This window comes from Odontomachus brunneus, unplaced genomic scaffold (assembly GCF_010583005.1).
Source record: "Odontomachus brunneus isolate Ranch 3 - 2012 unplaced genomic scaffold, Obru_v1 Obru_scaffold_011, whole genome shotgun sequence".
NCBI lineage: Eukaryota > Metazoa > Arthropoda > Insecta > Hymenoptera > Formicidae > Odontomachus > Odontomachus brunneus.
In genome coordinates, this window is record NW_022639461.1 from 574,229 (window position 1) to 590,831 (window position 16,603).

General features: G+C 41.5%; 1 protein-coding gene across 16 annotated transcripts in view; it reads left to right on the plus strand.

Annotated features, from left to right (window-relative positions):
- LOC116840694 (cAMP-specific 3',5'-cyclic phosphodiesterase) overlaps nt 1-16,603 on the plus strand; it is a 474,033-nt gene that overhangs the window by 451,104 nt on the left and 6,326 nt on the right. For 15 of the 16 annotated variants that reach the window (XM_032807761.1, XM_032807763.1, XM_032807765.1 and 12 more), the window contains 3 exons: nt 6,986-7,079; nt 8,442-8,671; nt 16,272-16,535. In XM_032807761.1, coding sequence (XP_032663652.1) covers nt 6,986-7,079; nt 8,442-8,671; nt 16,272-16,535 — 588 coding nt within the window. Of the gene's footprint in view, nt 1-114; nt 1,343-6,985; nt 7,080-8,441; nt 8,672-16,271; nt 16,536-16,603 lie in introns of those variants that run through there. The other variant, XM_032807771.1, reaches the window with a different exon arrangement.

Here is a 16,603-nt window from a genome sequence, read left to right on the forward strand (position 1 = left end):
AGAGAGAGAGAGAGAGAGAGAGAGAGAGAGAGAGAGAAAGAGGGAGAGTGCCTGATACCTGACCACTGAACACGGCTAGAAATAAAAAAATTACCGGTCTACGATGTGTAAATATGAACGTGACCAAGCTCAATGGAAACTTCTATTGTTTGAATTTTGACGGCGTCGAGCGTACCTGTTGCAGCGACATCGTTCGGCGTATTAACTTTATCTAGGTAAATTTTCTTTCTCACTGTTGCATCATAGATAAGATTGTAAAACCGCGACGATATGTCAAACTAAATTAACTCAGGCCACGATCAAATATTAAGGCGTTTTTGAGAACTTAAGTTCCCGTTCGCCTCAGAGGAGGGCGTGAGCAATGCAACTGTCAAGTGATACTTGCACTTGTACGCACCAGCTCTCTCAATCGGCGTATGTTGCTCCAATTCAAGCCCCCCACTGCCAGCTCTCTTCGCGGCACGTTACACACACGCTGAAGTGGAGCGAAGAGAGACGTCGGCACGCGCGAGGTTCATGCAACAGAGAGAGAGACATAGCGGAGTGGAGGGGAAAGAGGGCACGGGAGCAGGAATCGAATAACAGAGACGGAGAGACCGACACGTAGACGGCGCCGCCAAGATAAAAGCCTGGCCGCCACGATTCAGACACGTAGACCACGTTTAGCAGTCGGACGGCTTGGCAGCAGCCACAGCCGCTCGCAGGCGGACGTCTTCGAGGTGGTGAACGTGTCGGTGAATCAGAAAGTGCTCATCCGTGACTCTCGGCGGTCACGCTTCGCGACTTCACTCGGCTCACCAAGTCGACGAACCCGCGAGAAAAGAGAGCCTCTCTCTCTCTGTCTCTTCGGGAGTCTGGAATTGGAGCAGTTCGTCAATGATCATCCGCGACACGCACAGAGGGAATATATAGTTTACCCTTACGTAGCAGAACCTAGATCGGGATTGCTCGCAGAGATTCTCTGCTCGAGAGATTCCCGTCGGGGGGATTGGAAATTGGAGGGATTCACGCAGATGACACGCATCTTATGGACAATCGCACGTCGTGAAAGTCAGTGTGACACATTTGTCTCGCACGTCCGTTTCTTACCAGCGGGGAAGCGTTGCTCGCGGTCATCGCGCGCGCACGGTGGCCCTTGATTTCCCGCGGGGAACATTGTTTTCGTGTTTACGAGTGTTACTCGCGAGTACCGGTGCATTTTCTGGAAGAAAAAAGCTGCACGATGGTGCGACAAGCGAACGGCGAGGTGGAGACCGGCAATGTGGATGAGTCCTCGAGGTACTTCAGCTACCTGAGGACTCTGGCGGATCTCACAGCTATAGCCAGCATTATGGCGGTGCAGGTAATTGCGAAATTCCATTTTTGGACGGTTGAGTTGGTCGCAGTTTAAATTTCGACGTATACCAGTTAACATTTCTCGATTCTTTCCGAACAGGAGATTGATTAATCAAGTCTAGGACAGCGATCGTGTAACTCTTCTCGAGGAGGGAAAACATACTGAATGAAAAGTTTCACATTTCTGTTGTTCGAAAGGTTGCATGATTCAAAGTTTTCGAGTTTACGTGAAACTTTTCACGTTTTTGCTTTCAAAAAGTTACATAATCACACATTACCTAGACTTGCGCGTTCGGATTGATCCTGGTAAACGTGGAGACAGATATGGCGTTCTTATAGAACACAAACACTTGTCTATTTAGCCTCTCTCCTAAAATATCTTCTCACCTAAAATATCTTCCTTTCTTACCAGAATAGAACTCCGAGGGCGGGATTATTCTGTTCAAGAAGGCGCACATAATTACAGTAAGCGTCCCTCTGAGTCGAATAATTCCGTTCTCGAGCATTTCGTTCTATTCTTGAAAGCGGAGGAGACACTTCAGATGGTGAAAACAAGCGGATCGTCCTGTGTCAGCGCACGAGCAAAAATAGCGTAGTTATTAATAACGAAATAATGAGCCCGCCAATTTCAACGGATCGCATGAGCGGCCGCGTCGCAGATTAATCGAGCCGGTTTCAGTTGATCCGTAAAACAATCGAAAATGGAAACGCAATATGCCCGAGTTATCTGTGTCATTCGATTTTATTAGCAGCCCTCGAGAGATCAGCGGCCATCTGTCGCGGTATTTGCAGCAAATAAAAGTGCTACGATAGGATTTCGGAAAATGATCGATCGATCGATCACCCACTCATTTCCTCTCACTCATACTTGTTTCCACCAACGTCGATGAAACCTCAACATAAATTTTATTCTTTATCTGAATAGAATTTATAGTTAAGCTTTAACCCTCTGTCGTACAATATTGGGTCTGTGAAACCTAAACGAATATTTGGTCGCTCACCAACTTGAATGATTTTCCCTTTTATTTAAAAATTATGCAAATCTATTAACAGATTTTGATTCTATTGCACTACTGTCATGTTCTTATGGCTAAGACTTTTTTAAATATTTGAAAAAAATGTGTTTAAAAATATTCATTAAAAATATTGATTTTCAACAAAGTTATGGTAGTTATGATGGTTTAAATTGTTCGGGGTTTTGACAGACTCAGATTGCAGACAGATTGAAAAGAAGTACTTGAATATTTACGGGTTGTAAAATTTATTCTTGTGAAATAAAGTTTATTTCTGTGAAATAAAATTCATTTTACACATAGGAATAAACTTTATATCTCATTAATAAATTTTCAAGTATTTTTTTCTCAGTGTATGTCCGAAAAATATGAATGTACGCGGAGAGTTGATCGACGTTAACGGAAACAGGTATCACTCGAAAATATCTCACTGATGACCGATTCGTTGCGATCGGTGATCGCGATGGGGGTGAACGGGACAGATTGCGATGGCATTTTTAGCAAAGCGCCTCATTATTTTCCTAAGCGATACGAATTCAAAATTAACGGACGATTATAAGAACAGTATAAGATGGATTATAAGGCGCAGTTGGACGTAATAGCTAAATACTCCACATGATCCAATTTTAGACTGCGCCATCGGTCGCGCAGATTTAATTTTAGATCGCGGTATCTGATGATCGCTGATCGATGCTATAATCGATATACGCAAAAGAGTTTTCTGTGAAACGCCGTTCGCAAAAACTCTCGAGACGCCCGATATAATCGCAGATAAGGTGCAACGAAATCACGATCAACGGACGTTTCAATTGAGAGGTAGATCGCGACGAAAACGCAGAAGCAGCTTATCTCAAGTTCCGCGAACGAGAGTATTGGGTAAAGATGGATCGATCACTCGTCACTTTCCAGGATCCGAGTTTCGAGCTTAGCACAACTTTGAGCGCGTCTTGTAAACACGAAAATTGCGCCATTAATCAACAATTCAGTTCATCGACATCGAGTTCCTTCCTCCTCATTCGCGGAATGCGATCGTTTAATTAGGAAGATATAGTAGGGACCGCTGACAGAACGAATTCGTCTGCAAATGCGAAATATAAAACGCGCGCTTTTGCATATCCAAACAAATGAACGAACAAACGTATAATCCGGCAGATTACGTTGTCAAGCCCGAGGCCCGAAGTACGGTAGATATTGCAGGTCAAATAATCGCCGAACTCAATTAATCGGCTCGTGCGTGTTGCCATAATTTCATCCGCCGTGAAACCGCGCGTTGAGACGCGTTCCCACGACTTGATATTTCGCTCTCTTTCTTTTTCTCTCTCTCTCTCTCTCTCTCTCTCTCACATTCTATACTTACAAATACTCGATAAAAATAAACGATATCAAAGTACTCGAATGCATTTCGCCGTATAACGCACAAAACGAGTCACGCGTTAAACGACAGATCGATTAAGCGCGTCGCAATAAAAATACACTGGAAGGAACGATGGATGGAGGTGGAGAAGGAACGACATGCGCGGCCGCGTGGTCGTGGCCTTTTGCGACATTTCAATGAAAGTTCATTGATAATTATGGCAGAAAGGTGAATCCAAAGTAGACACTGTGACGTTGCCTCATGACATTAATCCGGTTGAATCGCGCGCGAATCGGATCAGGCGCTTTTCGCGGGAGGGGGACTATTTTTCTTTCTGTCGCGACATCGATTACGTAAATCATAATATTAAAAAGAGAGAGTCACAGTCATGGTTGTAATACTATTCGTAAGAGGAATCAATCGAACATAAGATAACCGTGGAATCTTATCACGCATCTTCATATTTATCTGCTCGTAAACGTGATTTAATTGCCTCACAGTCATGTTAACATGACTTTGTCGCAACCAGATGATCTTACTGAATATTCGAAACACGAATTACGTGGCGATAAAAATAAAAGTATCCGGAAAGTAAACAATTCTCGAATATGCACATGGACATAGTATACATGGACTCCTATGTTCTGTCGTCTAATAGAGTAAAGCCAACATCTAAAAAGAGAGCTAGAATAGAGGGGCTATAGTTTTCTTCCTATTTTGTCACTTTTTTGTTGCGCGTGCATCCATTTCTCGTTTCCATAATATTATAGAGCGCAACAGCACCCTGACTAGACTGGCAAGTAAAAATCTTACTTAAATTTTATTGCACACTTTGTCTGTACATAAAGAGACAGAGAACACAGAGGGGCTGTACATATTGGCTTCACTTTTCTGGCCGTATACAGGATCCATGTATACTACGTCCATGAATATGCACCTAATTCTGGACACTCTTATTATTTTGATCTTTAAATGCGAATATTTAAACTTCTCACGTAGAATATACGTGTATATTCAATATATGTACGTATGTTGAAAGTTTAAATATTCGTATTTAGAGACCCCAAAAGAATCACGATGTCCAGGATCATATATCTTCAAATAATATAATAATAGAATAAACTGTGAAAAAATATTTCAAATTTATTTATAGAATATAAAGTTTATTTCGGTGAATAAATGAAATAAATTTTCATGTATTTTTTCTCAGTGTAGTGATTATAATTAAATGTATCCGGGCATTTTAGTACTCTTACCCCTCAACATTTATGTATTTCCCTGTCTGTGTATTTTCCGCAAGTAGCACTGAACTTTCCGCAGCTTCTCTCTCGCTCGTCCTCAACACTCCATCATGACGAGCCCTGACGAATTTTTGCGACGAGCTTTCGGTCTCCCGATACTCACATGCTCGCAGCGACGCGCTCGCCGTCGTTAAACTAGAACCCAATTTTCGCCCGGATTCGTCGCACCTGAAAAATCCTATTACGCTTGGCACACAAGCGCGTTAATTTATTACTCGCGAGCACGAGCGCGTGCAATACCTATCGGCTGGATTTCTCCGCCGACCTACTTAGCCTTTCGAGATCCTCTTTATCTTTATGGCCCTACATTGTGCGCTCAACGGAAGCGCCGTGTGTCTCGAATAAGCGAGACGCCACGCTCCTCGCCGCAATCCGTGGCAATCCGCGACGGTCGTAATTATTTGCTCGATTTGAGCAGAAAGAGCCGCGCGCGATACGAGAGAGCCGGGCCGAAATATTTCGCCACGCCGACGGACAGGTTAATCAGCGTGTTATGCGGTGTGGTGAACCTATGCGATAACACAGTTCAGGTCATTACTCTATCCTGCGAGCGCGCGCGCGGCAGATATATTTGCACGAATACACATATCCGCGTTTATCTGGCCGCCGGGCGAGCGCACACACGTGCAAAGACGGCGCAGATACGCGGCGAGATAGCGACTGATAAGGGCTGGAAACGCAGACGAGACTGGATCGATGTTGTTTGCCCGGTGGGGGAGTGCGCGATTCTGCGGGCCCCCATCCACCTTTTCACCGCGTGCCCCCTTCTGTGTGCGTGTCCCGTGGAAATACGCGCAAATATCGCAAATTCATGGCGAGATAAGGGTCGAGAGTCGCCACGGTTGCGAGAGGTGAAGATTCTCGCTGGAGAAGGATTCGCCGGTTGCCCTGGGAGACCTGAAACCTCGGTATCTCTGATCCTCCCCCTTTTCTCTCTATTTCTTACTCTCCTAGAGATCATAGATGTATTTCTTGATGCTCAGAGAGAAAAATTCGGTTTCGTTAACGCGAAGTTTGACTTTAAACGAAATGAAACAACACGTTTTGGGTGAGGGACACAAAACTTTTAGTTCTTATAACTCAAATTTGTTTCCAAGGGCCGAAAATTATCCGTTTCCTTCAAACCGCGCTGGTTTGTTCATTGCAACCATACTTCATGTTAATACTATCAAACATTTTTTCCATGTGTGAACGGAGAAAGTAATTTTTCTCGTGCACGGAGAAAGTAATTTCGTTAGTACAACTGAATTTTGTTATTTGAGGACCAGATGAAAAACTCGGTTGTGAGAACAGAAAGATTTCCACTCAGAAGATTTCTTAGCATCAATTGTTCTCAATTATTCGATCGAAGAAAGCTTTTCAATGCTTTCTAGTGAAAAAATGTTCACTTTTCGTGAATTTATCTTGAAGAAAATATCTATTGTGGACCTCCTGTGGTGCGATCTCCATTTTTCTCTTCCCTTTCACGGATCTCGGAAGCTCCCCTTAACTTTTGTGTCTAAGCTTTCCGTTACCTGTTATCTCTCTGGAAGAATCATAAATCATCGTAATCATAAATCAAGCGTTTGCGTTACGATGTCATGACAAATGTATATGCGTAAAGCCGGTTTTACAAAGAGAGAGAATATACTTCAGTCCAGAAATTAATTTGTCTCAGGATCCGGTCCGATTCAATCTAGAGGCGTTCTGCTAGGTCTCGTCGTGTAGAACCCGTAGAATTTTCAGACAGTATGAGGCACATTTAGATCAAGGATGCGACACGCGATACGATTTTATCGAACCCGCTTTATAGATCGGAAATTACACGATTGTAATTATAATTATTACACTGCACAAGATTTACGATTTTACAGAGCGCTTTATAATACGGTGCCCGTGATAATTTGCGAATGCCCGAAGCAAAAATGAAATATCAGCCCATTCGGTTAACATGATCGATCGTTCTCGCTAATAATCGCCTCCCGTTTTCCCTCTGATTACAGTTCAAGAGAATGCTGAACAAGGAACTGTCGCACTTCTCGGAGTCGTCGAAATCCGGGAACCAGATTTCGGAATACATCTGCAGCACATTTCTCGGTGAGTATCTCGAGAGGGACTCTCGTTGAAAATTAATAAAACGGCAAACACGACGGAGCGGCGCGGGTCTCAAGCGAAACGGGAATCTTGACGCGCGCGTCGCTCCTGAAACGAAAACGAAACCGCGTTTCCGCGAATATCACGGGGGAGAACGAACGGAGAGGATAATTCGACGGCGCGTTTTAACGAGGTCGTCGCCAGAAGCGAGTTTATGGACGCAATAAAACGAGCGCTCTTACGCATTAAAGGCCCTTGAAAGACCATAGCCGGTACCACCATGACCATACATTCCGCTTAACTCACTTTATCCGAGGCACGATCGGTTGTAGTCGCGCGAGCTTCATCATCGGCAGGCAAAAATCGCGATCGAACCCTTTGTACTCGAGAGCGCCCCGCTGGAAGATATTCGCGATGAAAGAGAACATGTATAATTAAGGCGAAATAAAATACAGCTCCAAAACAATCGCGAGGCGACGTTCTCGTTAAGAGCCGCACGCTACTCGACACATTGTCAACCAGTTTTACACCTTATTGGGCTCCGAATGCCACATGTTCTTTGTGCAAGTGTGCGCGCAATAGCATATCTCGAGTTGGACTCTTGCAATTCTCGCCATATAAGATGCGATGAGATCCACAGATATAAGATTGGTGCGAAAAGGTTCGTCGAAATGCACTCATAACTGGTAGTTCAGTTACAAATATAACATACTGTAATTAGTAAAATCTCATTGAAAGAATCAGTTAATGGTAGCGATTATTTCTGTATCATTCTGTATCATTTCATTATTGCTGTACTTTGCGAACACAGACTGTGCAAGATTTCACGCAAGACGCAGTTAATTCTATTGCTAACTCCACAAAAAAATAATTTTGGTACAGTATATGACGAACTCGTGTATATTATAGATTTTGCATAGTGGAATCTTTCACTAGTCACAAAATCAGCGAGAAATAAAGCGGAGCAGTGAAGTGGGAGCGTTTTCAGTGAAAATTAATGAATACGCACTGATGATCAGTGAAATAGTGCTTCGATCGGAAGCATTTTTACTGATTCACTTTAAGAGAGCGTTACGTATTCAGGCGCTCGAACGAGAGAGCGGGCTATTAAAATTTATGTGTATGTAAATTAGAGCGAACAGCTATTTGCCGATACGATCGCGCGAGCATAAATTTCGGAGATGTATCAATTCTTCATAACGCATCTGAAAGACGCTCAATGGTAAGCAAAGAATGCCGTCCCTCGGTGTTCTTTGTTGCGACATAAGTGGGAGTTCAGTGGCTCCGCTTCAAGTTCAAGGTTAACGCCGATCAATCCACGATTGCGACGTTATTGCACACGCACGTGTCGCTCTTTGCCCACAGACAAGCAGCAGGAGTTGGATCTGCCGTCTCTGCGAATCGAGGATGCGGTCGCCGCGGCAGGTAGCGCGGACGCACGGGCGGCGAAGAAGAAGGACCGTGCACAAAGGGGCCCCGCCGCGATGTCACACATCAGCGGTGTGAAACGGCCGTTGACACACACGAATAGCTTCACCGGGGAACGCGTGCCGCTTCACGGGGTGGAAACGCCGCACGAGGAGCAGCTCGGCAAGGTAAGCCTCCGACCTTTAATGTCTCGCTACTTCGACGCCCGCCGGCTGACGATGTCAGCGATTACCACCTCGCGCGGTCTCGCGCGTTTTTTTTTCCTTCCCTCCCCGAGGCCAGCCTGAGTTGAGAACCAACACGCGTCAGAAGGTTCGAAAGACGGTCTGCAAGGAAATATCGACGCGAGATGAGACGCGAGCGTTCGCGTGGCGCACTGCTCGCACACAGAAAAATGTCATTCTATCAAGAAAAACGATTACTCAGTTCACTTTCCTTCATTTAATCCTTACACGACAAGGTGAGGTCGAAGATGATTATACCATTCGGTGCATATTTTTCGATGCAAATTCCACTTTGTGATATATTTACACCAAGGTCAGATACTCTATAATAAAAAAATATTTTTATACAGTGAAAAGATGTTCTTGCTAAATTACTATTTATTTATCATGATACAAATTTTAATATGCAGAAAAAAGAAACTGAAAAAATGTTAGAGTTATATTCTATAATTTCAACTTGTCGTTTAAGGGTTAAGCAATAGTTATCTTCAACAGAGAACAGTCTCTTAATATAATAATTTTGAAATATATTTATCACGAGTTTTAGAAAACCTCGTTATTACGTACACAAAAGAAAAATTTATTCTCTTCACAAGAATATCATAAAAGTTTATCGAAGGGAAAGTCAAATCGAATTTTTGTTTCAATTTAATATTCTTCATTGAAATGTTAAATTTTTTAGGATTCAGAATGTATTTTGAAAACTTGATGTTTCTAATAAACTCACGATTCGTGAGTTAAACATGTAAGCTTAACGCTCCAAACAAGTAAAAAATTAGTAAAACTTGAAACAAATAAAATTAATTCGAATGCAGCTTAAATTCTTCCGAGTGTACGCCACTGTATTCTCGTGAAGACAGTAGACAGGTGAAATTTTCTCAGATCGACTCTCCTCGCGTACGTTATTCTCGCATCTTGCGCAACGTGACTTTGCAGAGAATCGCTCAGGTCGCGAGATAACAATGAAGAGAGCGGCCAGGTGACACGCGTCACCCACGCGTTTACTTCAGGGTTAATGGCTGAAGAATTATACTGTCACGTGCGCATGATACTGCTTATCTCGAAGTCATCATTGCGCCTCTCTCAGTCTCGTTCTCGTTTCGCATCAGAGCGCCGAGAAGGATTTAACCCCTTCGTTACCAGTGACGAGAATTGTCGAGAATTTCTGTCATCGACAATGAAGGGCTTAAGAAACGCAACGAATGATCTTCGACGAGCAACGTCGAAATTGGCAAACACCTACCGGTACTGAAATGTGCGGCTTTATCCGCTCTACGCCCACGGGAAGTCTTATGTCATTTGCTAAGTTTACGTTGGCGTTGTTCATCGTATAACGATCATCTCTCGCGCCCACGTACGATCCCCGACGAAAGCAACCTCGTTATCGTCGGGTGCGTAGCTTTCGACGGCTTTTATTGGCATGATATCCACCCACGTATCAGCGCTAAACTGATTATCTATTTTGCCGGAATCGAGATTTATTCGACTGTTAATTTCGTGCGCGATCGTTAGTCGTGGCCTAACGAGAGAACGGCACATGTAATCCGCCGTTGTGTATTGATTAGAAAGGGGATGTCATTAAGGGGATATCAGAGCCGTGATTATTGCCGGATTTCATCGGATTTCGTAGTTTGTAACTTTTCTTTTTTTCAATTTAGTCTTCCAAATTGCATCCTATTGGTCTATAATGTTCTTACATGTCTATCTTAATAATATTTCATATTTAAATTCGCAAGTTTTGACATACAACGAAAAAATATAATGCAGAGTCAGATACACAGGTGCTGTATAAAATGATAGTTATAGAGTTTTTTTTTAATATTTCGTAAAAAACACGGATTAAACCGAGATGCATTAGCATACGTATGCTGACACGGTACAAACACTTGCAATGAAGCTAAATAGGAAAAATCTGTAAACTATGAAATCTGGTAACAATCACGACTCCGACATTTCCTCAAAGCTTTTTAAGGAACGCTACGACTAACAAGTAAACCTACCTATAAGTTACACTCCGATTTCTTTCTAATTTGGCATAAATGTAAAAGTACAAAAAATATTTAGCTCATATTTTTTTATTTTGGCCCACTTTGACTTTTACGGGCAGTTTATAGCTTTTTGTAGCTTAATGTTCTCACTCCTATCATCAACAAGTGCAACAAAAATACATAAGAAATAAAATTGAATACAAGATATAGGCGTTTTTTGTTTGCTGATTATGAATATGAAGTCAAATGTGTAAGATTATTTGTATAAATAATAAAATGTTTGAGCAAAACATGTAAAAAGTTGAAAAAAATTATTTATACAAATAATTTCTTAGTTTGTCCAAGATTCGAACCATTTTTGACTAATTTAGCACAGATTTGAAATATTTCGGTTGGAATCTTGACTAAAGAAATTTAGAATGTTTCGTGTCTCAGCTGTGCTGATTTTGTTAAAATTATTTAACTATATCTTGTATTCAATTTTATTTCTTATGCATTTTTATTGTATTTGTTGATGATAGGAGTGAGAATATTAAAAAGCTATAAACTGCCCGTGAAACTCAAAGTGGGTCAAAATGAAAAAATATTTTTTGCGTACTAAATATTAATATTTTTTGTATTTCTACATTTGTGCCAAATTAGAAAGAAATTGGAGTGTAGCTTTTGAGTAGGTTTACTGGTAAGAGATATCTACGACATGAGATCCACTTGAAGCTACAAATACTTTGGGGTGTGTAAAGAACGATTGGTTCATACGTGGTGCTTTCAAACATATTTGCAACATAAATAAATTCTACCCTAAGTATCGAGAAGAAATGATCGTCGCGCGTATATCGTTCGATTTTAGTCGTCGCAGATTGCGCGGCTGGCTTTCATCGAGTATCGATTCATGTAGTTGCCGAGACAAGATCGACTTATTATTAAAAAGAAAAGAATGTAGAAACGTGAGACTTGTAATTTGTTCGCTTGCTAATTTCCTGAAAGTAACCGTTGATTAGCGATTCGACCGGTTGACTTTTATTTCGCGACAAGTCGCGCCGATAAATTACCGGTTTGCCGGGCGGAGGATAACTTTTAGTTTTTAATTAAAAAAAAAAGAAAAAACGGAATATCCAGCAAAACAGATGTTAACAGGAACGCTGCCGTCTGGAACATCATGTTGTGCGTTTCCTGGCTTACAGGCCTCTTAATTATCGAGTCAACGCGTCCCCAGCGAATGTTGCGTAATAAATACATGTAAAAATATAGCGGGGAAATAAATGTGTAAAAATATGTAGCTTACGAAACAAACAGGTGGATTTCAAATTTTCAGGAAGGTGAAATTAACGTCCGGCTGGTTACGTATTCTCGCGACGCGAGGACGTATAAACTTTCGAAGCGCGTCGCATCCTCCCCGCGATGTCATCCTCAAATGAACGGCAACGGCGGTCCACACCGTGAATGCACGCCGCAGATTCTTGTCTCCGACTCGCCACGCCAGCTTTCCAATTTGGCGAATTTATCGCGTTGACGTCCGTTCCTTCGTTATTTCTCTCAGCGCTATGATATCCCGTTTATTGTTCCTCTCCGCTCTTTGATCCGCGCGCGATATTGACGCAATCCGATCGCCGCGAATTCCGCGGTGTTTCTGGCTTTCATCCGTGCCTCGTCCAAAATCCGCCATACCTATGTAACTACGTCGTGGCCGCGCGCACGAAACGGATGCCCCGCGATCTCCGGAGTTTCCATTAAGTACTGACCACGACGTCGTCGACGATATACAATACACGCGTTCGTCCAATAAATATTTACATCGCTCCCATTCTCACGGAAGCATGACGCGAGAGAGCAATGAAGCAAAGAGAAAGAGGAGTAAACAAAGAAAAACAAAGGAGAGAGAAAGGGAAATGATTAGACCGGATCTATCGCGGCGCGAATTACAAGTAGAAAAAGAGAGAGAAAGAGAGCGCAGTTTTAGCTCTGAGATTAATAATCTCTCGGAACACTGAATAGTACAAAAACGAGAAAGTGATTGCCGATTGATTTTTAAGTTGAATAGAGTAATTTCTAAATAAACAAAAAATAAATGGGTTATAACCGACCTTCAATGCTGACAAAACAGGTATTGTGCAATCCTAATAGCGATAGAAATTAAGATATTTGAGATAGAGAGAGATTAGGTACGGACGTGAGCTTAGCGAGCGGCAATTAAAGAGTATCTCGTGCAAAGTTTGCTTCACGCCATTGATTGCGCCGAGTCTATATTGACTATTGCGATATTCGCCGACGAACCTCTTGCTCCGTTTCCGGGGTGGGCATGTGCACGTAAGCGTGATATAGCGCCCGCGTATTATTCTACGCGCGCCTCGCCCCTTTATCGCGCGCAATTTTCATTTCACGCGTATCTCTATGCGTGGGCACGTCGCGAGATGAAAACCTGGAATATCCAAGTTTGTTGATTATACGGCGAATTCCCGAAGTGGCTTCTCTGAATCGAGACGCCGGGGACCAAACTGGGAGGAAGAAGAGCGTTGTTGTTTTTAACGCCGGCGCGCTTTTAGCCGGTCACGGACTTGTTCAGCGATAAAACTTAACGAGTCTCGGCGAGCCAAGGTGTTCGAGCAATGCAGAATCAGACAGCGAAAGCTTATTTTTCATTCCGTTAGTACGCTTCGCTTTTTTAACAAGCGTTTAATTAAAGAAGCCATGATGCGTTTCAATTTGTCGTCGCGGAACTACAGCTCTTCGGGAATTCGCCGTATAATCAACAAACCTTTATTCCAGGTTTTCAACAAACCTTTATTCTAGGTTTTCATCTCCCTCCTTCTCTCTCTCTTTTTATCTCCCTTTCTCTCTTTCTCTGGTGGGCGAGAATTTGTGGTCCGATGGTACGTAAAGTCTCTATCGAGTTAAAATTATCACTTATTCTCTATTGTATCTTTTATTTGTTTTCTATCTGAATTTTTTATCTTGTTTTTTTTTATTTTTTAGTTTGCATATCTCTTTAAGTGTATAATTATGTGCTGTATACATATAACTGAAAAAAATATTTCAATATATTAATAAGCATCTATACTGATAATTATTTTTTTCAAAGTACGTTAAATGTAAATCAATTTAAATTTGTAAAACTATCATAAATATTACACTAAATATTTTTTTTGTGTAACTCTTTCACATTAATAATATGATTTATGTAACTTCATACGTAATAATTCTTAAAGGTCCTAAGACCTAATATGTTCTAGGACTAAAATAAATGCTTCTCCCTCTCACTTTATAATATTTTCGAAACTTTCTGTATATTTTTTCCAACACAATGGATTATCGTGTAGTACGTGTATTGGTTTTTAGACTTTATTTTTATTCGGCTTTATTTTAATCCGACACAAACTTGTTTTGCTGTCGATAGCATGCTGCAGATACACGCATCGCTCGATGTAAATAATGACAGGATTTTTAGAGAAACCGCATACAGAAAAATATCATTCTACTGCGAAGAGAAGCGATTACTCAGTTTACTTTCATAAACATTTTAAAACATATATCACAAATTTTAGAAATTTTAAAAAACGCTCACTATTCAATACTGTGCACTAAAAAAATAATTAATTCTCTTTACTCAAATATTGTTAAACTTTAGAAAACTTTAGAACCAAGAAAAAGTGATTCGACTCTACATGGTAAATCGAATTTTTATTTTAATTTAATATTCTTAATCGAAGTGATAAATTTACGATAGATTTACGGATGAGCACTTATGAAATATTCTTGAAACAAATAATATTTATTTGAATTTATGTATTTTTCTGTGTGTAAAACGCTCACGCATACGGTCCAAAGGTCGATTGTATATATATTTCAATCGAACACGCGACACTGAACCGAGGTTGCGTGGTTTCGATAACCCTGACAACTTTGGGCTGATTAGCGCCGTGAAAGAGCTCGATTTTCGGCGTCTCTGCCTTCACACCCGTCGAGGCTATTTGCAGTGACCTTTGAGTCTCGATCTGAGAAACATGATACTTTATTTAACGTATCGCTCTTGATCTCAATTGTCGCGCGCGCATTAATAATTTAGCCGATTATTTCCGCGCCAGGAATCTCCAAAATCTCGCGTATCGGCCGAATCTCCTCGCGGGCAGGAATCGTCGAGGCCGCGTTTGACGACAGACTCGCGTCCTTAGATGGTCGTGCACTTTTTCCTCAGACTCGTGACATTTTTATGCCCACGCGATTGTGATTCAGCCGTGGTTGGTGAGACCTGTCGATGCATTACTTCGTGAATGCTTTGTTTGGTGCTCAAGTTGGCGCTTCCCACGCGTTGCTTTCCGCCGTGGCGAGACTATTATCGGCGAAACGGCACGAAAAGAGACGGCGAGCGATCGCGATGACGCTCCATTAAAATTCATTCATTAACATTCTAGCCGGTGTTTACAAACAATCGACTAAATTTTCAAGGAATATTACTTATTTCCTCCAACTGGTTCTGTCCGATCGATCTGCCGTTCTTATCGAATTTCATTTTCGTGGCCGGTGATAACGAGAAGAAGATATCGTGACGTTGCTCGTGCATAATCCGCGACCTCTCAGAGATAATGCAGGACCTCCGCGAGTCGCGTATTGAAACGTAGTCTCTTCTTTAACGGATGGCTTCAAACATTGGCTTCAATCAATATTTATATATACGCGACGTACGACAGTAAAAATGTTTAAATAATTATTGAGATTTCTCGCTATATTGCTCCAAAGTACATGTGCAATTAGCGTGTCTTGACAACGGTATATAAGTCTGTGTTAATAGTTGTCACCTGAAACTCATTTCGTCTCATATGATGGGATTTTTATTTAGATCCAAGTTTTTCAGTTGAATAGTTGATATGTGTATGTGCGACGTCAATATATCTGTAATTGAGACGGAAGAACTCCTCTTTCAAGACATTCAATTCTAATCTAAATATCTTATTTGAGACAAACTTTAAGTAATAACTATTCATATAGTCAGATCTCATATTTAATTTTATGCCTTAAGTTTATCTTCAGCTACTGCACGAATTATTTCATTAAGACTTTTAATATAAGATTAGGGTTGTAAAAATATCAAATAAATCATTCTCAACTCAATAATTGATTTTGGACAAATATATTTCGGTTTAACTAATTGTCGATTGATTCGATCAAAATTAATTGAAGACTATTCAATTAAAACGAATTCAATTAAAGACCGTTCAATTGACGATCGATATGAGCAAAGAGAATCATCGTTTCAACAGTTGAACTTAGCTGATTTAATTAAAGGCCGTTTAATTGACGATTGAACTTGGTAGATTTAATTAGAGGCTGTTTAACTGACGATTGATATGAGCAAACTGATTGAATTTGTTGAAATCATCAGCCAATTAAACGGTCTTCAATTGAATTGGTTCATAATAATCGTCAATTAAACACGAAAATTAATTAAAAACGTAGTTGATTACTTGCAACCCTATATAAAATCCGACTATGAATACTGATCTATTAATAGCTGTGAGGATCGTTGTCAGTGTTTCACTTTTTTTTCATGTGACTGTTCGCAGCTGCTGTCGGACATCGACAAATGGGGTATTGACATCTTCAGGATAGGTGAGCTCAGTAACAATCGACCTCTTACCTGTGTGGCGTATACGGCCTTCCAGAGCCGAGATCTGCTCAAGTCGCTAGCGATACCACCGAAGACCTTCGTCACCTTCATGATGACCCTAGAGGATCATTACGTGAAGGACAACCCCTTCCACAACAGCCTCCATGCGGCCGATGTGACCCAGTCCACTCATACACTGCTCAACACGCCCGCGCTCGAGGTTAGTATAATCAAGCATACGTCTCTTTCTCTCTCTCTCTCTCTCTCTCTCCCTCTCCCCCCCCCCCT